Genomic DNA, 22,974 nt, shown 5'->3' on the forward strand with positions numbered 1-22,974 from the left:
GCACAACAGCTCAGTGTGTTTACTTTCTTCATTTTATGAATTCACTTTGTTCTTCGTCTAGGCTTTTGAGTTCTACGAGGAACTCCTGTCGAGTCGGTACCCGTACTCATGCTACAAGCAGGTGTTTGTCGCTGAGGCCTACGTTGATGCAGACCCATATGCAACGTTGACCATCCTGAGGTGAATGCATTCGCACGCTGCTAAATTTGCATGAGCTTCGATAGTAATGTTGTTGGAGATGTGGCACAGTTCTTACTAAAGTGTCCATTGTAGAACAATGAACTTGTCCGTTGTTGAATAATGAACTTGTCCATTGTTGAACAAGTAAGCTGCGCTGCAGAGTCTAAGAAAATGTGGTGCCCAGTGATGGCGTTGAGTGAGTTGTGTTTCCTCATGGTTCACAAATGACCAGACACGTGTCGGCGTTGGTGCCTTTAAAATTTTTGAATAATGCTTGTGGCAGGGGGAACGAAAGGGCATTATGTGGATTCGTTAGGGTCAAGTGCCAGCAAAAGTGTGGCCATGACTGAGATGCCTGTATCTCCACAAGAATGCTGGCCAGTCAGGTAATAAGTCTTAGCAACTGCCATTCTCTTTAAAGTAATAATTTTTTTTCATCGAAATGATTATAAAACTGGAAATTGACTCCTTCCTGCCCTGCCTAAATTACCACCCATTTGTCACGAGCATTGGCACTAGTCATTGTCAGTGCTGAATGTCAGCAATTTCTCCTGAGCCTAGCCACTGTTGATGTCAGCGCTGGAGTTGTTAATTTGTTTTTTGTACTTGTTTTTCGACAGTGTCAACCTTCTGCATTCGAAGCACATCATCGACGAAGCATACCTTTCACGCAAGATAATGGCCAAGGCGGTGGCCGAGCAGTTCTTTGGCTGTTTTATTGCTATGCACACCTGGTGAGTGCTTGGAAAGGTTTGAAAGTGTTAGTTTTTGGCCACTGTCATTGATGACAGATTGTGAAGATTAGAACGCTTGTCACATACAGGTACTGTGTGCGGGCTGTGAGCACAGCCTCTAAGACATCTTATCGAACTGTGTTGTTTGGCAAATTAATACATCTGTTGTAAGTTAAGAATGACTGCGAATTAGTAACAGGGATAATAAAACAACACAGTCAAATAAAACAACTCACTTACAGTCGATCCTTATTGGAAAACTTTGCATCAATATGCTACCTGTTGGTTTCCTTTAGTTCAAGCAAATTCTTTAAAAATTGCTTGTGACAAATAACGCTGTTCTGCCTTTTTATGTGGATTTCTGAAAGAGCCAGAAATTGTGCACATGTGAAATTACAATGTCAAGGTGGCTAATTTAAAATATTCACTAATTAACATTTTAACTATTCACTTTGGACACATCTCATTATTGCAGAATTAAAGTGGAACAGTAGTGAAGTCATGTCTGCTTAGCACAAATCATGAGACTGGCACGACGTTCACTATATGCGACCTTTGAATGTGTTACAAAATATGTTGGGTTCCAGTCAGTTTCGCACAGGTGTTTCGATAGCAGTTCAAGATAATCTTTGCTGGAATGCCGATGTATTTTTGACCGAACTTTATTGGATGGATATCTCGAAAGGGGTGATAGTTCAGAATTTCTGCTAAGCAAACATGACTTCGCTACTACTCGACTTCGATATCTCACAATTTCAATGTGTATCTCAGAGCAAATGATTAGCAAACCGTTTTGATTAGGTACCTGGATATTGAGATTTGTTGAGCAAATAATGTTCACCTACTCATGGAATCCACCTGAGCATGCCGAATTGCGCTAAGCTCTTTATGCGACTCTTTTTAAAATCATTTTATTAAGAAAAAAATTTCTAGGGCACCTAAGCACTTTTTATGAGTTGTGAATGCGAATGAATTAATGTCCAATTGAACGCCACTGAGTGGTCCTTCGTGTTTTGCACTTTGAGTAATGTTTTCTAGTTATTCTATTAAATTGGCGTGGGTTATTTTCTTTTTTACGGTTTCTATGTTAGCATGTTGGCTGTAGACAGGAATCATTTGGACGATATTGCTGAGAAATCAGGGGCATTTATTTTCACGCAGTGCGTTCGCTAATGTCTGTGGGGAGAGTCAAGCTGATGATGTATTCTTTGGTGGCCACGATGTCTTCATTCCCATACAGCTGGTCTACTGCGAGCCTCTTCGCTCGTTTTGCCGCGTTCTTCCGCTCCCTTACTTCGTCTGCGGTGTAGTGGCATGGACGGCATTGTTTCGCTACTGCCAAGGTTGCCGCCGCCGCTGATGTAGATGCTTCGGACTTCATAGCGGTACGTGCTGCCCGAGCCAGCAAGCAGCAGCAGCCTGCAGTGCCAATGCCGCATGCCACCGATGTCCTGCGTGACGAGAGACCGAGGAAGCAGCAGCGGCTACCAAGGCCGGCAGGCGTGCGCAGCAGCTAAGCCCAGTGGGGGTGAGAGAGAGAGATACGGACTGCGCGCCAGGCTTCTGAGAGCAAGAGCAAGGGTGACGGGGCGTCGCGGCGATGCCCTCTCCCCTCATGCAACGCCTGGCCCGCTACCGATAACTTTTGCCCGCTCTGCTCCATCGAGGTGTGCTCATGACATGGCATGCTCGTGACGTGGCATCGCAGCCAGTGGGAGTTGAGGTTTTGTTTCAGTGCTACAGACACCGGCTTTTTCACTAATTGGGCCATTTGATGCTTTCGCATCAAAGAAAGCCTTCAATACATACGTACCCTAGTATCTGACACATGTGCACAGTGAAGGTTAACTGTTAGCCATGTATAATCAGTAATGCATATTGGTCACGCCAAATTCACATTTCCTGAGCAGAAGTGAGATGTCACTAATACGTGCTTCACCATTGCCAAAACTTAATTACATCGTTGGCAGCTCGCATGCGACATTGTTTTTGCTTGTTCCGAGTGCCCTAATATGACTGAACATAGTATTAATTGGTTATTTTGTTTAATAAATAGATAGATAAATAAAGGAAAAGGAAAGAAACGAAAATTGCTGCTGAAGCAGCAACTGTCTAGCGCAGGCTACTGACACCTGAACCACAGTCAGCAGTGGAGGGGGGAGGGGGAGGGACAGTTAAAGGACAGGGAAATAGCGTAGAGCAAATGAGAACTAGTTAAACATTACAGCGTAGCAACTAGGCAAACATATCCATAATTCGCTTGTGAAGGGACTTCCTCGAGAGAGTTTATCACCCGGTCCCACACACCGGCATTGTTAGGTCACTTAGAGTAGCCAGGAGGTGAGTCCCGACTGCAGCTTGCATGGGCGCTCCTCACAGGAGTGCCTTGCCCACGTGCGTTCTCATCCTCGTTAATTTATGCTCATATCTAACCACCATAAATATCTGTAGACTCATTCGTTTATCTTATTCACAACAACTCATACATCCCTTACGTAAGCACTTACTGGAGTTGTGAGTACACAAAATGTCGCAGTTTGGCCCAAAAGGCGAAGCATCGATTGCAATAGCAAACTAGTGGATAGTAGTTTTATCAGACGCATAAACTTGTAAACATAGGCATACTAACTAACTTAACAAGCATGGTGTCACGTGCGCACAGGCAAACATGAACGCATCTCACTCGATGACCGCAGAAACTCGCTTTCAAAATGCTGTAGTGCATAAGCGCGGCAGCTGCAGCGAACAAATTGACCTTCGTCCCACCGCTCACATCAATGCGAACTAAGACATTAAAACACAGTGCGGGGAGAGAGGACTCTGCCCCCGCCGCAAATGACTTTCAAGATTCAGCCGCCCTTTTGGGAGCGCGCGGTGTAGTACACATCCTCCCCCCTTGGAGCCTTGTAGCCCGGCGGGCACATGCGAGCGCTCGGGCGGCATGGGGTTAAACGCCCCGCCCCCCCCCCCTTCCTTCCCTCCCTCCCTCCAGAGCATTGCACACCACTGGAAGACAATGCGCGCTTCCTTCTCGCTTCGTTTGCTTGCGTGCGCGAGATTGAGTCACGATCACCGGCTCACCCTCGCAAGCTTTCACTCGTACATAGAGCATACGGCGCACGGCGACGATCTTATCGCCCTTGGACTTTATACGGGACCTCACAGCGACGGCAGTGCCTATGGCAGAAATGCGCCTGGAGTGCCCATATAGTTGCTATCGCAATAAAAGAAAAGCAGGATTGGTGCACGTCAGAGATGATTTTTATTGAAGTCTTGGTATCTCCTCATCAGCAGCTTTGAAGTGTGTGCAGTCGTTAATGACAGCTATTTTGCTGGAAAAGTCTGTTCAGTTGCAAGCACTGCATATAAAAAATTTTGCAGTCGTCACAACAACGAACCCTAGCTCTAGGATCCTTCATTGCCAAATGCTATCTTCGTGTATTACTCTACCCTTGCTTGTTATTCATGTGGTGATATCAAGTTTCCTGCTTGCAGTAGCGTCTGTAGGAGTTTTCTCATGTGCCTCTTAATTTTTCAGCGCGAGAAAAATATTTTGCCTACTTTGCATGTCACGGGGATACTATTCTGGACAGTCAAATTTCGTCGTATTGTCGAGTTTGCCATCTCTTTCACTCTGATTGGCTGAAAGGGTGGTCATGCTCTCTGTGGTTAGCCCAAAACACAAACATGGCGAAATACAACAGTCCAGAATATAGAAGCACCATGGGTTCTTATTGTGATTTGAAATGTGCTTCCTGCAGGGCTGACTCTTGGCTGCCAAAGGGGATCTCCGCGTATCTCGCCGGCCAGTACAACAAGAAAGCATTTGGAAACAACGAGTACAGGTTCTCAGTTCACAAGGTGAGATGGCACTTAATACCAGTGTTATGTTGTGATCGATCCTGATTGGAATTGACTTTCTGGACGCAAACATCAGCCTACAGCAGAGCTTTTGCTTGAGCTAGTTGGTCAGACCTACTGGAATAAGTATAGAAGTATCGTGGTGCCCGTCCTGACGACGTGTGTTTGTCTTCATTTTTTCACACTGTAATACTCATTCCACTCAGCCTACAATCCCAATCAAAATGCTGAATTGTGATCTTTGGATCATGATTGACTGGATCCTTATGAAGCAAATTCGTGATTTTTACCGAACACCATATTCTTACCATAGTTAGCCTTCAGCCTGCTAAGAACTGCTACTACTACCAGCATGCTTTGCGACGGCATTGACGTGATATTTGTCAAGAAATCAATTTGTTAACACTCGTGTATCATGCCTTGCGTACATATCAGAAAATTTCAGGCGGCCAAAATGAATCCGTACTAGTGGGCCACTATGGCACCTTTCATAGGCCAATCCTTGCTTTGGGACAAAAAATGACACAAAAAAGGGTGGTGTGTGTTTTGCAGAAGACGTAATACTTCTGCTTCTTTTCTTCCAGTCAGTTATAAATGCTTGTAACGAGTTATTGGTTAAGAGATCATGCTAGCACTGAATCATGCATTATCTTTTCTTGTCACAGCAACTAAAAGAAGTGACAGCCTACGAACAGGAAGCAGGCGGCATCATACTGGACCCCAGTGGATGTGACAACGTGCCTTTCCACTTCCCCGTCACAAACCTGCACACGATGTCACCGAAGTACGCCGAGATGTTGCGGGCCAAATCTCACCTCGTCATTCGCATGCTCGAAGACCGCATCGGAAGAGAGCTGCTTTTGCAGGTACCGAGCACCTTGATTGCTTGCTTTTCTTGTGCTTATACCATAAAACCCACGTCACAGAACATCACAGAGCCAGCATGTCATAGAACCTGCTTCAAGTGCAGCATTGTGAAGCGTTGCTGAATCTGGGGTACTTCTGTCTAAACCTCTGAAGCCTTCAGACAGGCTGAGCTGTCACGTGTGAATTGAAATTGCGCTACTCAGGCGTGTTCTGAAGGTATTATAGGTCTATGGACATTGATGCGGTCGTGCTATTTAATTTGTTTCACATACGCATGTGACCATTATGAAAGGTAACACCAAAATTTCCAGTCCACAGGCCGTAGCGGTTTCACACATGTCTCATACATGAATGTGCTCTACTAGGCTATTACACGGAATAGTAATTTAGTTTATTAGTAATCATTAATTAAAACAAATTCATTGTTTCCTTTTATATTGCACACCTGGAAATTGTCCTCTGTATCGGCCTTGTCAGAATCACTAACGTGACTCTTGTCACATAGCGCTAAGTGACAGTTAAGTCGATCTGCAATCAAGTCTGATTTTTCGATTCCTCTCACTTAATGGGCTACACTGGAGGCATAAGGAACCAGTCAGGGTCATTGTGCATGGCAATGGCATGCTTTAACTATTTGAGGTGTTCGAAGGTGCACGTTCCTTTGCAGGTACAGTTCAGTCTTATTATAATGAAGCCTCATCCACCACTAAAATGGATTATATCCAATATTCGTTAAAAATAATTGCACATTGACGTTGACTAACATAAAATTTTGATTGGATCTGTACAAAAGGAGTGCATCTGTGATGCCATGTATTGGCACCGCGAGCCACTGATGGGCCAGCTCGAGCAAGGTACATGAGACAATGCTTTCCGCATTGCCACCGTTTTGCTGTTAAGCTAAGCTAAGACAATCTGCTGGCCAAAATGCACGCGCGCAAACGGAACATGCCCTTTTGCAAATTAGATGATTCAAACATCTGGAAAGCTGCTGTTGCAACTTGCCCTTGCTGGGGATCCAAAATTTTTGCGACCAGAATACATAATTTGAGCTGTGAGTGCACATTCACTGTAACAATATTGCGTCAAACCTTACTTTTTTAATTTTGTCATTGCTGTAAAAAACATGCCGATATAAACTGTTGCGAGTCATATTTTAAGCTTACTTGATTGTATCTAATACAGTTAAACTTCGTTATAACGGAAGTCGTATCTAACATGAAAATACCTTCATTATATCCTATATTCTTTATAAGCTTTAAATCGGTACACACTGATATTGGTGAGAAAGTTTTTATATTAACTTCGTTATATCCGTGTTCATTATTATTGAGGTTTGACTGTGATTAAATGTATTCATGTTCATTATACCGTGATTCAACTGTGCTGTGAGTAATTTGGTGGAGCATTATATTATGTGGGTTTACAATGTGCTTGTCATTCAATCATTCACTTTGCAGGTGTTCAACAAGCTCCTTTCTCTCGCAAGTTCTGCAGCTCAGCAGAAGGTCACTTCTAACATGTGGCACAACATGCTTCTCTCGACGAACAGCGTGAGTATGCCGCTTCATCCCCTGCAAATAATTGTGCCCCCCACCCCCTTTTTTTTTTTTTTTGCAGCTGCATTACACTTTAATGCATTCAAATATCAAGGTAGCAACATTACATTGCATTTGAAGTTTCCTTCGGAAAAATCAATTCACATTCATCCAATTTATTCTTCTTTGTATATCTTACTAGTATACATAATTGCAATATAGCATCTAAACCTCTAGCAGCTGATAAATTGGTATCTAATAGATAGCAATGAGCAGAATTGTGCCTCTATACAGCGTACATTCTCGAGCCCTTATAGTTTGCAAAAGATTGACCCATCGCTTGAGCTTGTTTACTAGAAAATTTAAGAGTGATGTATGACCCACAAATCTTCGGCAACTCTGGGAATGTACTTATTTTGCTGTAATGTTATAATTGTGAATCTGTTGTGTCTTTGTGTTTTTTTTTTTTTTTTGATCTTTTGTGGGGGCAGGGGTGCTCTATTCCTCTTCTCGTGTCTTCATTATGCTTTATTGTCTTTGCAGTTCCAGAAGGCAATTTTTATAGTGACTGGAAAAGATATCAAGACGTTCTTGGAGCAGTGGGTGTATCCTTTCAACAAATATATTTCTTATCTGGGGCCAATTTTGAAGGAACTGTCTACCGTTCTTTGAAGACCTGGTATATCGTAGCGCATTAGAAAGCCTACCATTCAAATTGTCTAAAGGTGCAGCGGTTTTCCTAAAAAGTGAGTAGAAAGTTTTAAAACAAAATATTGCAATATCTGTAGTCTCATCTTAATGATTACTTGATGCAACGGCAATGCCATTCCGTTGAAAGTGAGAAACACATCACGTTTCAGCAGGAGTGGTTACTTTGTGTTCAACACTGAAATTATGACTATAATAACTGTCCTCAGCGCGTAATCAGTAGTTTTCTTCCTTTTGTGACGTATAATCTCATGGGTTTCCTCCGAGCTCAGTCCAAGTAGTCAATTCAAGCCGTTGGTGCAACGGCCAAGCAGGCACATTGTGGTAAGGAATCATACTCTGGTGTTATGATGACGCCAGCGCACCTTAAAAGTGCAACACATTTTCTACATTCTAAATAAGGCAGCGACCCTTGGACCACTCTCACAACACTACTCGCACTGTTGTGTGTCACCATGTCGAGAGGGCTTACTTGAGGACCGATTGACGCACCACTCCATTCGCTTGCATAAAGGCAGCACCACTTTTGAACACGCACTGACTGGAAATAAGAAAGAAATGAACCTCTGATGCAAAGAAAAGTTGGCAGAAGCGCATGAAATACAATTTCGGGCAATGTGTTTATTGTATTCAAGCAAAATAAGTATCCTTTTGGGGAGTTTTTGGGTTGTGTGACAGTACACAGATCACTTGACGCTATTTCATTGTCAGGCGACGTCACATGTCATTCTCACACCATTTCCAGAGCCAAAATTAAAAATATAATCCTTTGTTTGTGGGATATAATAAGCATGCTTATTTCCGTCAGTGTGATACACATTGTTCTCATTCCTGCCACAGTATAAAGAATGTCTTGAGCGGTAGACAGTCCATTTAAAGCTCATTTCAGTTTATTTACTGTTTAAATATGACTACAGAGCCAAATTGTCATGTAGCATAGTTGTCGTCAAATATGGCTGACTTGTGAGTGTTCATACTTAGATATTTCAAAATTCTATTAGACTTAAACTGATGTCATTACTTTGGTTGGCCCACAGTATCTTCAAATCATTTTCAAATCTGCATGCTGTAACAGTTGCAGACAGCGTCACTGTTTTGTTCCTGAGAGAAGAGCTGCTGTTATTTGCATGTACGTTAGTCCAGTTGGTTCTACTTGACTCGCCATTGGCCACAGGCGGCAGGGTGGTCATGCAAAGTTCCACGGCACGTTTGTCTTCAACCGCAAGCGCAACACAGTGGAGCTGGAGATAAAGCAGACTGACACACAGTCGCTGGGCATCAAGAAATATGTGGTAAGTGATGAAGATCACAGATGCATCATACAGGCTGTTAAGCATTTTAGGCAATAATTATATGCATTAAGCATTATAAAGCCACTTTTTGTGCACATTACATTCAATATTTGTCGATTGTTATATTTTATAAGCTTTCTCATCCTTCTTTTTTGCATTTTTCTTTCTGTCAACCCATGTGCCAATTCTTTAGTTTTTACATTTTTTTTCATTGCTGTTATTGTAACTCATTTCAGTGCTTACTGCAGTAGTATTGTGTGTCTGCTAATTTGTATACTCGACCACCCCTCATGTAAAACCCCTCCAGCAGGTATTTGAGGTATTGTAAATAAATAAATAAATAATATAACTGTACAATTTTCCTTTTATTAACTTATTACAACATGGCAACGGTGGTATCCCTAGAAAAATAAAAAGTGTCGGAACTTCTAACATCTAAAAGAGCACCTAAACCATTAGCGTCGCAACAAAACCCAGCTTCTAGTAATAATAGTGGGCACAATGTGATCACTTAGGCACTTAGGCAACAATATGCACATTTAGTCTGAACGTCAGCAATTCACCAATGGCACATGCAGCAGCATACCAGCATTACTTAACTCGCCTGAAAGGTCACATCTGTTGGTGCACTACACTTGCTGCACATTACACATTCTTTGTCACATTCATGGTTCTTTTGCATCAAATAGTTGCTTTCGTAGCATTACTTGACTTTTAGAACATGGAAACGTGACTAACCGCTTAACGTCAGCTGCATGCAACGAAATATGTCCCCCTTGCCAGGACCTGAACCCACATGCACCACCTCAGAGAAAAGCATCATACAGGAACCTAATTCTGCAGCACATAGAGCACCACACACATTGGTTTAGCTAGCAGTAACATTGCCCCTGCAAGCTCTGGCTCAGTGCGCTGCTCTACACCAGAGATCTCGGAGGCCCATACTTGCGCCTATTCATCTGTCGTGTTCACCAGGTGTTTCCACGATGCTGCACATTAGGTCGGCAGCTGAGCATAAAGGCACGAGGTACTCCACATCGCTGCCTTTAGTACAATTTTCGTGGAAGTGTTTTGAAAATAAAAAATTATGTGCAAGCCAACGCACAATGAAAGAAATGCAAGAAGCGACCATGCAAGAAAACATGGCGGCCATGTTTCCATTGCCTGCAACATGCAAAAGCATGGCCTTTGAGATTAGTTTCCATTACTCCAAGGGGTCCGTTGCTGAAGGGTGCAATATGAATGCCACCTATTCACTCTACAATTTGGAGTTGGCTGAAGGTTTTCGCACAGATCTTAGGGAATTTTTTCCTTACCATTTTGCGGTCTTAGCGTTTTGTGGAAGTTCAGCCTTACACAAAGTGCAAGGTGCATAGGTGGACTATGCATGGTGGACAAAGGTGCTTTCAAAGACGCCTTCTTTTCGTCAGCCCCCCCCTCCCGACGCCAGTCTATTTAGAAAGAAGATGCAGAATGCTTTGGTACAGGCTAGTTTTGCTCCTTTACGCTTTTCGTTGTCATGTTTTCCAGGGTCCACTCACAGTTACCATCCAAGAGTTGGACGGCACATTCAAGCACAATCTTCAGATCGAAGAGAATGCCACCAAGCATGACATCACTTGCCACTCAAAGAGTAGGAGGTCAGTGCCTGCACATCTTGGATGCAATGCGCTAATTGCTGTAAAGCCGTGAAGTTTTGAGACATTAAAGGGCATGTAGAAATTTTGGGCAGAGAACTTTGAGAACCTTAGCTAGAAACCAGGAACTTTATTTTATCATGTAGTGGGCTGCAAGTTTTAGATCTTCACAAAAGAGCTGCTCCGGGAGGGGTGCACAACATATTTGAGAATGTAATGACGGCTTCAGGAATAGCAACAATATTTCAGATAAGATTAAATATGTTCGTTTCAAATTTACCACGTTGCTTTACTTAGCCACTTTTTTCAAGGACTGTTCAATAGAACCATGCTCAGCCTGACTGAATTCAGTTTCATAAATACAGTAGAACCCCGCTGTTACGTTCCCGGGTGCTGCGTTTTCCTGGCTGTTACGTCGTTTTCGGCCGGTCCCGGCACAGCTCCCATAGAACCCAATGCATTGGTAACCCCGCTGTTAAGTCGCAACTGTGGGACCGTTCCCGCATCATACGTTGCGAACTGCCACACCGCGCCGGCCCGAGCGGCCATTTTGACTTTTCATGTTGCTTGGCTTGGTTGCTTGACGATGGCATTGGCCGCCCAAAGTGCTGGGGGCGACATTTATTACTCATATTTTCGGTTTCCGCCAGCAAAAGTATGGCCTTTGATATCCGCTTTTGCTATCTAAAGATGATGTCTATGACGCGTTGCGGCCCTAAAACTGGTTTTGGCTCATAGATGTTCCGTATAAAGTCCAAGGGCGATAACGCCGTCGCCGCGCGCCGTATGCTTTCTTTCGCGTGCGAGACGCAGTCGTCGGCTTCCCTCGCACGCTTTCACTCGCACATACAGCATACGTCGCCGCGCGCCGTATGCTGTATGTGCGAGTGAAAGCGTGCGAGGGAAGCCACACGGCCATATGCTGAATGTGCGAGTGAAAGCGTGCGAGGGGAGCCGCGCGGCCGTATGCTGAATGTGTGAGTGAAAGCGTGCGAGGGGAGCCGACGAACGCGTCTCGCGCGGTTCGAAAGAAAAGCAGGGAGGAAGCGCGCCTCCTTCCATTGCGCTCGAGGCACCAGCGATGGAGCGAGGGGGGGGGGATAACGGGCAGCGTTGTGCTAGCCACTGTAGTTGTCCTCTGGCATCATACTGCGCGGCGGCGCGCGGTCCCGCGGGCCGTATCTTGAAAGCAATCTGCGTGGGGGCAGATTCTACGCAGTGTAGGTGCGTCTGCGGCTCGTGGCTTTGTGCGTGCTGCGTGTTCTCGGCGCTCAGTTTAGGTTGAAGCGATAGACAACAGCACGAAGTTCACTTCGCTCGCTTCTGCAGCGGCGCTTAACTGCGCGTGTCCGCGCTCATCGAGTGTGATGTGTTCATGTTTGCCTGTGGGCGCTGACACCATGTTTGTTAATTAGTTAATAACCGAATGTTTACAAATTATACAGACTATAAAACTACTATTCTTTGTATAGCTCATCGCAATCGATACTTCGGCAGTCGGGCGAAACTACTTTTTGTCGCACGTAAGAATTAAAATAATATTGTGTGCAGTTCAACACTACTCCCATTTCTCAATTTTTCCTGTTTCCTGGCTCTTGCATTTCCCGGATCTTACGTTTTTTTTTACGGTCCCGTGAAAAACGTAACAGCGGGGTTCTACTGTACTTGTATGCTGGTATCAAATGGTGCTTCTTGATGTTGGCTAGTGCTTCCACAATAGCAGCCTTCAGTGAGTATTTAGCATTGTGTGGCTGTTTATTAGTGTCATTCTAGGTGATGCCCCCCCCCCCCCCCCTATAAATAGCAGTGTGATAAGTTTAAATATTGGGAACTGGAAGGCCACATTGAGAGTGATGTAGCCACAGCAGTTCACAGCAACCCACTCTTGGGTCATGCAGATCATTCATAGCTTGGCCTGAGCAGTGTGACGTAGCACAGACAAAAGAAGAAAGGTGAAGGAAATGGACGGGACATGCGTCAGTCAGTCCTTACAGTCATTCTGCCAAGGATGGCTGTGTTGGGGGAAGGAAATTCGTCACTTAAGGCTGGTGCCTAATGTCTTCTCGCACAGAAAGCTTGATTGCCAACACTGCTACCTAAAAGTAGCTTATCAGTGGCCATTATTGGCTTTTCAGGGCTTCTACCCACAATGGCCTCCACCTGCTAGAGAAACGCGATCGTCTAAATGATGCCTGACCATTGCTAGCACTCCTTCATCTTAGTCACCGATGACAGTTGGACATTAGAAGCTACGAGCTTCTATAAGGCGAAGTAAAGCGGCTAGGTGGAGAGAATGAAAATGTTAATGGCTGTGGCAGTCCAAAGCCGTGTCTTCAAATACCTCAGGCACTTCATACTGTTCAAAGTACGTTAAAATGTGGGCTTCCACCGTGAATATGGTGCATGCACCCTCTGGATTGTTAAAAGTGTGGATCATGTTTAAGTCAACTAGAAGGAGTACTGTGGCTTTATCGATGGGGCTGTCAAATTTACATGGCCAGCTTCGTCGTTTTGCATCTGTGCTGCAATGTTGCCAACATGCCATTGTGGGAACACATGGCTTACACCTTTTGAGGCCCTTGTCACAATTTAATGAGCAAGGAATCCGCACACATCTCGAAACGTCATTTTGTTTAACTATGGTCAGTGACCTGCTTTTTTTTCTAAGAATGATTTTACGTGACCAGACGGTATTTCATCGAACTCTGGACTGCTTGTCACAATTTCAGAACAGATTTTTGGAACCTGGCAACAAGCAAAAGAAATTTCATAAACGGGAAGCCATGAACAAGTGTGATATGCATATTTTGTAGAATACTCGGGCCGTGAAAGCACAGCGTTTGGCAGTACTATATTTAAAAGTAACTTATGTGCAGTCAGATTTTTTTCTTTTTGTTTTATTGCAAGTTGGGACTAAACTTTTTTTTTCTGCATGCATGATAGGAAAAAAACTGTCATCCAGCTTACAGTAGCATGATGGTACAAATGAAAGCCAAACATTTTTTTTTCCCCTTTCATGATTCTTGTGGATTCATGAAAATCTTAATTTACACAGAACTGATTCACTGTTTTGCATGCATATATCAATACTGGTGTGAATGTATCTTAAGCCAGAACTGTTAGCTAAAGTTTTTAAGGTTTTGTACAGGAATTCTTTTCTTCTTAACTTAGAAATTGCCCTACATAATATACCAATAAACCAAATGAGAGCAACTGAAATATAAACACTTATGCTGTTTTGCTCTTAGCATGCTCTTACTGATAATATACATTTGAACCTGTATCTGGCACTTGATTTGAAAAAGATGCTGTAGAACCTCGTTAATATGATCCCGTTACATACGATTTCCCAGCGCCAACATTTCCTATTGAGAACAAAAAAAAAGTGACCCAATACAGTTACGCATCTTTATTACCATTTCATACATTCCCAGAAAACACTGTCTTTCGGCACCAAAACATATGAAAGATGTTCTACTGTACTAATACCATGTTTTCTGTGTAATTCTGGTGCCCTTATGTGTTCTTATGTGATAATTTTTTTCCCAACAGAAATAAGAAAAAGAAAATTCCACTCTGCACTGGTGAGGAGGTGGACATGGATCTCAGTGCTATGGAGTAAGTTATTTCAAACATTCAGCTGACAACTGCTGCTACATATTGCATAATTTTGCAGCATACTGTATGCATGTGGAAGGGTCGTTAAAGGCACAGTACAGGCCTAAATTCCACACGGAGTGATAGACAGCACTCCTAGGAATCATTCAGTGTTTCTTTCGAGTACAGAAAGCAAAACCAATGCTGGCCCACATTGGCTTTGCATTAAAGCACATTCGTGAGTACATTTGGCAGATATTTGCCCCGGTTTGTCTGCAATAAAACTCTGTTGTTAGTTCAGCCTTTAACGTTCGGGGAGAGGGTGGGGGGGGGGGGGGGTGCTTGGTCTGTAGTTCAGAGTAGAGCTCTGCAAACTTTGCGTGCCTTTCTGCCCCCACAGTGCCGATTCTCCTGTGCTCTGGATCCGAATCGACCCCGACATGCTGCTTCTGCGGCAGGTGGTGTTCATACAACCCGACTACCAGTGGCAGTACCAGCTGCGCTATGAACGGGACGTTACGTCTCAAATTGAGGTCAGTTCCCTCTTGTTGACAAGCTGCAGAGTATGCAGTCATGAAGTTCCGTTGCATTATGTCGTTTAGCACACATTTAGCATGCTCTTGCATTTCAAAACTCTTCTGATCGCGCATGAAAGCATTAGGGGCAACTACATCTTACATTTTTCACAGTTGATGCCCTCTGGTTGCCAAATTTGCACCAGTCGCTGGCATTCTGGGGACGTTTACAGCACGGACAGTGATAATATGCAGTACTGGCATCTTGTTTTTAAATGACTTGCTCACTTAAATAAAACGGAAACTTGGTCAACATGGTTGGCACACTGTTGTGCAACAATTCGTCCATCTACCTGAACAAATTTTTATTTCCTAATACACCTCTGACCTTATGGGTTGAGTACATTCTGTATGTTGTCACAGTATTTCTGTAGCTTAATTTTGTGTAGCTGTTCATTTTATTTTTGTATTTTGTACAGGTTCTACACCTTATTATAGACTGTTTTAGCTACAACCAGACCTTGTTATGACGGAGTTTTATTCAACACAAAGATACCTTCATTATATCCAGTATTTGTATTAAGTGTGTATGTAAGCAATACTGTATATTAATATATATTAAGCAATACTGTAACCAATATTGTTACATACTGGTAAGAAAAATTTTATATTTACCGTACTCTGTCATACCCAATTATTCATTCTGTTTTTGTTTGTTATATCATGGTACCTCTGTATTCTACATATTATTTGTTCATATATACCCCCTTCTTTCTTTTTCTCTCTCTCTCTCTTTTTGCACGGATTACAGGTTATCTTTACCTAAGGATTGCGAGGCTCCTTCTAGAAATTTATGTGCAGTTACAAGAATGATGCCGTTAAATTTGAATTGAATGATAATTTCAAAAGTAATTTATTCCTGTGCCCTCAAATGCAGGCAATTGAAGCACTATGCAAGTTTCCCACTCCCCAGACTCGACTTGCACTGACGGACACCATCGAGAATGAGCACTGCTTCTACAGGGTGCGATGCGCTGCTGCATTCTGCCTGCGCCAGGTGAGCTTTCTTGTTTACTTCATTTTTAAAGTGAAGCTTCGTTTTTTGGTTTTTCTTGTCTATCTCCAAGGGTTTGTCGTATCGTCATCTGTCTCGCCCGACAGGCTCTGCGGGGATTTCATTAAGAAATTTCCAGCACTTAGTGGTAAAGAGAAAAGAAGGTAGAAGGATAGAAGGAAACAGGACAGAAGAAACACTCGTTTTCAAACATTCTTTACTTCTATGGTGTAACAACTGGCTAATGTCCCTCAACCCTACTAAATGCAAACTCGTCTCCTTCTCGCGTCGCCACAGTCCACATCGTTTCCAATATTCTATCGCTAACACCCCAATTGAATTAGTACCATCATATAAATATGTAGGATTAACCTTGTCTTACGATTTATCATGGCGAGCCCATATTGGTAACATCATTTCAGCATCGAATAAAACACTCGGTTTTCTCAAGCGCCATCTCCGTCTTGCCCCCCCACATGTAAAATTATTAGCATATAAATCACTTATTAGACCAAAATTAGAATATGCATCTGCCATATGGAGCCCGCACCAAGCGTATTTAATCAATGCATTAGAAGCCGTCCAAAATCGTGCCGCCAGATTCATTCACTCTTCCTACTCATACGACGTCAGCGTTTCATCCCTGAAAGCGAAATCCAGCCTACCACCCCTTTCTTTTCGTCGCCGCATTGCAAGTCTCGTCCTTTATCATAAATTCTTTCATTCTTCTTTGAATCAGCCACCTTATATAAGAGCCGCAACACGCATATCTCACCGCACCAGTCATCCACTTCAGGTTACCCGCCTACCATCGCGCACTACTACTTTTGCTGCCTCATTCTTTTTTCGAGCAGCTACAGACTGGAACGGCCTGCCCCGGGACATCGTCACCATTGCTTCATCATCTACTTTTCAAGACTGTATTAGTGATCACCTACAATACTAAAACTGCTTGTTTGTTAATATAAATAAAATCTCACCCCTTATGTAATGCCCCCCAAAAAGGGGCCTTTAAGGAATAAAACTGAACTGAACTGAACTAAAAAAAAGCATTACAGTGTAACAACAAACAGGCACTGTCAATGCCCATGCCCATGACTGTGTGTAACACGGAGCAGCTGACAGATAATCAAATTTTTTATTTGACAGAGCGATTGATGCCTTGCTCACGCAGCGACCACCTGCTTCTTTAATTGCAAAAGGCTTCATGTATCAGTCTGCTTTTTTTACTTTTATGCTTCTCCAGAAAACTGTGCCTTCAAACAAAGGTACATCTTTTACAATGACCTGCAAGATGTCTCAGTTCTTATAATGCCCACACTTAGAAAATTCCCAAGGATCTCCCAATTCCTACTGGCCCAACTTTCTGTATTAGCTTTGTGGGAGGGGGGGTCATTTTGATGCTAGCCAGCACTCCACTAGCTAGTCAGCACTTCACTGGCTGACGATGAAGATGAAAGCTTTATGGCTAAAAAAAAGAAGCCCACCCGGCCGCTTATTCATGTGCAACAATAATTTCTGAACAAAAATTCTACAATTTTGGTGGGACAAAATTGGCTACAGTTTGGAGGCCGTGTTTAGTGAATTTTTATTTGTGGCATTCGAAGCCGTGTAAATGTTTCTCAGCAAGCATCGCGGTGAGGTCTGCCACCGTGGTGGAGAATGGTTGTGAGACGACATTCAGTGCCGAAATCCACTGTGCGGGAAGCCAGTAAATGCCATTCCGCATCTGTTACCATGTTGAATAGCTTCAGCTTGCTGGCTCACCAAAACGTCGCTTACACAGGAACCCACAGTGCATGTGGTCTCCACATGGTTCTTTTTTGTTTTTTTCTGAATGAAGGTTCATTCTGCTGCAAGGTGCTTTTACATTCAGGAATATGGCATCTGTAATCTGTAATGCACCAAGCTTTAGACCGTACGAATAGCTTCCTTGCTTGCATTGCTTGTCAACATGTGAAAAACTGGTGATATGTGCAATATGCACATGCTTGGTACTAAGTAGTAGGGAAAAGAAAGATTTAAGAAAGGTAGGATAACTTGTGGTAAAGGCACAAATCTTGGTAGGCTATAGCTTTGCCATTGCTTTGCTACCAGGGTTTCCATCATTAGGAGCTAGTTTGAATTTTGGATGTTACTGTAACTCATGTCTTTCACCACCTTGGCTTGAATGACTGTGGTATTCTGCTGTTGAGCTGAGGTCAAAGGTTCAATTCCCGGTCACGGCAGCTGCACTCTGATGCAGGTGCAGTGTAATAATGTTTGTGTACCGTGGTTTGGGTGCATTCTAGAGAAGCATATATTGTCTAAGTTAATCTGTAAGCCTCTGCTATGCATCTGTCATAGTTCTCATATTGCTTCGGAACATCAAACTCCTGTCTATTGATCAACTCACCAATTCAGTGACCAATCAATCAATCCATCACTAAATCAATCATATCTGCTATGTAGTTCATGTGCTGCATTGGGACAACAAACGCCATCAGTCAATCCCTCAGTCAATCAACAAACAAAGCAATGAACTCATAATGTCACTTGCAGACGTGTAATCTATAAACATCATCATACAGGCACCAAGAAGAAAAAGAAATTTTTGTCTGCAAAAAAAAAAAAAAATACTATACTGCCTGTAGTCAAGATTTGTACCAATATTTTTTTTTTTTTTTCTCGTGTTATGCTAAAGGGCAAGCTTTATTAGAAACAAGATGGCACGGAGCGTTGCGTGATCACAAACTAATTTGGTGTCCACACTTGGCAGGTGGCCAACCACATGGTGTCAACGTGGGCGGGGCCACCGGCGATGATGACCATCTTCAGGAAGATGTTTGGCTCACACTCATGCCCGCACATCATCAGGCAGAACAACTTTTCAAACTTCCAGCACTACTTTCTCCAGAAGGTACGACAGCTGCTGCATCTGTACATTACTACTATTTGTGTCCATTCTCTTCCTGCCTTATGTTCTAAGTACATACTAAAAAAACCTATTCTGAGAATCTGAAAAGTAAGCGCTGCACACACACGGACCTGTGTTCAGCTGGCTGATGCCATATTGACTAATCACTTTCAGGTATGCTTTCCTTTTGTGGTTGATTTATCTGATCTCTCTCTCTATTTGCCATGATGCCTTTTCATGGTGACTGGCTTGGCCATGTGGTGTTTATTGAAAGTAATACAGTTGAATCTCGTTATAATGAACATGAATACAATGAGTTGCAGTCAAACCTCGATATAACGAATTATTGGATATAACGAAGTAAATATAAAAACGTTCTCGCCGGTATCAGTGTGTACCAAATGTATGCTTATAATGAATATCGGATATAACGAAGGCATTTTTGTGTCTGATACGACTTCGTTATAACAAGGTTTAACTGTAGCTTCAAGAGTGATCAACCCAAAACCTAGGCCAGGGGCTACCATTATGGTTCGTAATCCATTTCATTTGTATTCTGCCTGTCTTGTGTTATAAGTCCGTGGAAAATGTAAAGAATTTATCCTCGGAGGTTGTAATGCTGTTGTTAAGAAACCTCAGGCTGTCAAAATTGACTTGGAGCTCTCATCTACATTGTTTTTCATAAGATGAATTACCCCATGTTAGCTAAACAGATCATCACTTGCCACTATTGAAAGAGATAACTAGTACTTGCACAAATACAAATTCAGGGCCATATTTTTGTAGCAGTTCATTTTATTTTCAATTCTTCTCTTGTCATTTACCATGACGAGCGGTGAATCTTAGAAACAGTGACAAATGGTGTCATTCTCCTTGTCATTGATGCCCTTTGTGATTAGCGTTGGAGCCAATGACAAAGACTGAGGAGAATGGAAGGTGAAATGAATCAGTACAATATATAGACCGCCTGTGTTGTGAGGAGGGCGTAAGGTTGACAGTAAGGACAAAGAATGTCATTGTCATTGATGTCAGAGGCAATAGCCAATCACGAAGAATGGAAAATAAGTGGATCACTACAAAATGTGTTGCCTGAGCTGTGAGGAAGACATAAGGCCAACAGTCTTAAGAAGCCTTTGTCATCGAGATCTTAAGGTTAAAGGTTTTCCACATAAATTGCTGGAGACGTCGACATGCCTTTCTCGCAGGCAATTCCTGTGGCCATGGCAGGTCTACGAACCATCCACGGTATCTGTCCACCAGAAGTCATGAAGTTTCTCTTCGACCTCTTCAAGTACAATGAAAACAGCAAGAACAAGGTCAGTCAGCGCAGCAGTAAAATGACTTGATCACGAAACCAAATTTTGCTTATTGTCAAGATGATGTCACGTGCTATTGCACATCTTTCTCTTCAATCGCATAGTTGTGTTAATTACCTGTTTTGCACTCAAGTCTGCAAGTCGATGCAGAACAACTGCAGTAGTACTGCGGTTTCTTAAATCTAAGCATCCCTCAAATTTAAGCTATTTGCTGCTTCTAGGATAAAGCTTAAGTTTTCTATTTATAGATTATGTTTCACATTATTCATGAAGGACCCAAAAAGAAACAATTGGGCACCAATGTAAGCCCCTAGTTTTCTTTTTTTTTTTTCTACCCTCTAATTCATTTATATGACCCTGGCTCATCTGCACTCACTAGTTTGGAACTTGGATGGTTTCTACAAAATGGTCTTACCTCTTCTCTAGACAGAATGTTTTGGCAAGTTTACGTGAGAAACTGCTTGGTACAGTACTAAGACCATTAAGTCCTTAGTGTATGCTTTCAGCATCTTAACCAACGTTGCCATGGTAAGGTCTTTTAAAAGTTGCATCACAATTAGACTAGATAGTATACAAGGGCCATTTGATCTGCCAGTGTTAACAGTAACAGAAGTTACAGTTCAAGTACTGTACTGCAAGTCAAGTCGCAGTGTGCTTGAACAAATGTAGTGGGGTGTGGCGATGGCTAGGAGTAACAAAACAACTAGTTGGCTGTGTTTTGTTACTTCAAAATTACCATGACAAAATTAAATGTAAAGTTTTTAGGAGAATTTTACTTTATGCTCAGACATTGTAATACTACTAGTATTGGTTTACTACTTGCTTTGACCTGCCACAGGGCGTTCTGCCGATGAGCACGCGGTCACTGTTTCAATCCCTGACCAGGGAGGCCCCAATTCATTGGGACCAAAATGCAAAAGCGCTCGTGTAGTATTTGGATGGGCATTAAAAAAAAAAAAAAACAATCCAGCTGGTCAGTATTAATTAAGAGGCCTCTACTACGGCATCCCTTATAGCCTATGTGTTGCTTTGGAATGTTAAACCATTGGCTACCAAATATTATGCGCGCCACAGGGCCCTCCGTACCAATTATTTTTGACACTTAACGGCACTACACAAACTTCCGCTAAATACTAAGCGCTAAGAATATTAAAATTTCTAACCCCCGCTGTCACGGAGAAGTAGTGCCATCTATTGACATTTTTAATCAAGTAAAGCATATACTTCCTGTCGTGCCATCTATAAATTACTTTTTAAACCGACGTTACCCCCAGCCACCAACCAACCAGCTTTGCCATTATGGCGCCTGTTGTTGGGCCCAGTGGTTTGGCAGCTTTGGTAGCCAATGGCTTAAACCCCAATTTAATTAAACTATTTGCTTTGAATCTAAGCAGCTACTATTTCCACTTTCTTCGTTCTTGCATTTGAACTAAGAGGGTTGCTTGCGTCTGAGTAAATGTGGTAATTCTGTCCTTGGCTTCATTCTTTGTTTTTTTATACGAAAGTGCTTTAATCATAATTTTTGGCAGTAGTAGCTGTTGTGGGGGCTGTCAAGCTATCGACAGGTTCCTTTGTTCATCCGGGGCATGCCACAACTATTTCACGTACTCTGGAGTTGCTGAACGTTACTTATGTACGATTGTTCTTGCTGGTGGAAGTTTGGGTGCCAAACAGGACAGCAGAAGTTTGGGTAGCTGTGGCAAGACTATCACCACATCAATAGCCAATCAAAGACAGCATCTACATAAGAAGTTTTGCAGACCTGGTCCCTTATTGGCCTTCTTTGATCATTACACATTGCACAAGCAACCGCTTTTCCACCAAGTCATCATCCCCGTCCCCAGTTTTCATTGGCTGATTCTGTGGTTAAATGTTTTATTTCTTGTATATATGTATAGCACGGTGTCGGTTCTGTGCAGCGCTTCTTTTTTCTTGCCTTTGGAAGGCAAATATGAAACGGAAATGAACTAGATGGGTGCAAACACAGTGCCTGAGCTGTGCGAAGTGTGTAAGATTGGCAGTAGGGAAGAAGCACTTGTCAGCTTGTCAGGTAGGCTGAATGTGCGACACTGATTGGCTTTTGAAAAGCTGTTGGCATTTTGTTTTTGCCAGTTTTCCGACAACTACTACCGCACTGCTCTCATCGAAGCCCTTGGCGAAACAGTGACACCAGTTGTGTCCGTCCTGGCTCACGCAGGGTAGGACTTCACTTTTGTTCCCGGCTGAAAAATCTTTCAACGATACACTGCATTTGCGAGTAAGTTCTGAATGGCTGAACTTTTTTTACAGCCAGCCAATCACCGTCGAATCACTATCGGCAGACACCAAGCTGATCCTGGAGGAAATCACCCGCTGCCTCAACCTCGAGAAGCTCTTGCCTTGTTACAAGTACACTATAACAGTAGGGTGAGTTCGATGCATCACAGTCTTTCAAATATGAGAGCAATCCAAACGTTGAAGATGAACCTAAAGGATATTGAAATGATATTGTCACAGTGTAGTGATAGTGAAGAAGCAGAAGCACTTCCAGTGGAAATGAATAAAGAATCAAAACATTCATTTGCCAAACTTGTGCCCTTAAGACAATGCTAAAGTGGCAGCAGTAGTGGCAAGTACGGTCAGCAGTCATCGAATTTAAACTGATGGTCGAAGTTGCTCCAGTATAGTATATGCACGGGTCACCGTACATTCCAGAGTAATCGCTAATGCCCACGTAGATTCGAGAATGTATAACACTATTCACGTCAGATGTGTAATCTAATTGGAGCCGTCTGTGCGC

At 42.9% G+C, this 22,974-nt stretch overlaps 1 protein-coding gene across 1 annotated transcript in view; it reads left to right on the plus strand.

The window, feature by feature from the left end:
- The window catches only part of LOC119431315 (transcription initiation factor TFIID subunit 2-like), a 63,527-nt gene that overhangs the window by 9,541 nt on the left and 31,012 nt on the right, over nt 1–22,974 (plus strand). Inside the window, 15 exon segments of the mRNA XM_049657103.1 lie at nt 62–180; nt 801–914; nt 4,676–4,775; nt 5,441–5,641; nt 7,103–7,195; nt 7,724–7,785; nt 9,063–9,180; nt 10,711–10,820; nt 14,370–14,435; nt 14,815–14,947; nt 15,867–15,986; nt 18,742–18,882; nt 20,085–20,195; nt 22,308–22,393; nt 22,485–22,601. Coding sequence (XP_049513060.1) covers nt 62–180; nt 801–914; nt 4,676–4,775; nt 5,441–5,641; nt 7,103–7,195; nt 7,724–7,785; nt 9,063–9,180; nt 10,711–10,820; nt 14,370–14,435; nt 14,815–14,947; nt 15,867–15,986; nt 18,742–18,882; nt 20,085–20,195; nt 22,308–22,393; nt 22,485–22,601 — 1,691 coding nt within the window.

The sequence above is a fragment of the Dermacentor silvarum genome, chromosome 10, assembly GCF_013339745.2.
Source record: "Dermacentor silvarum isolate Dsil-2018 chromosome 10, BIME_Dsil_1.4, whole genome shotgun sequence".
Lineage (NCBI taxonomy): Eukaryota > Metazoa > Arthropoda > Arachnida > Ixodida > Ixodidae > Dermacentor > Dermacentor silvarum.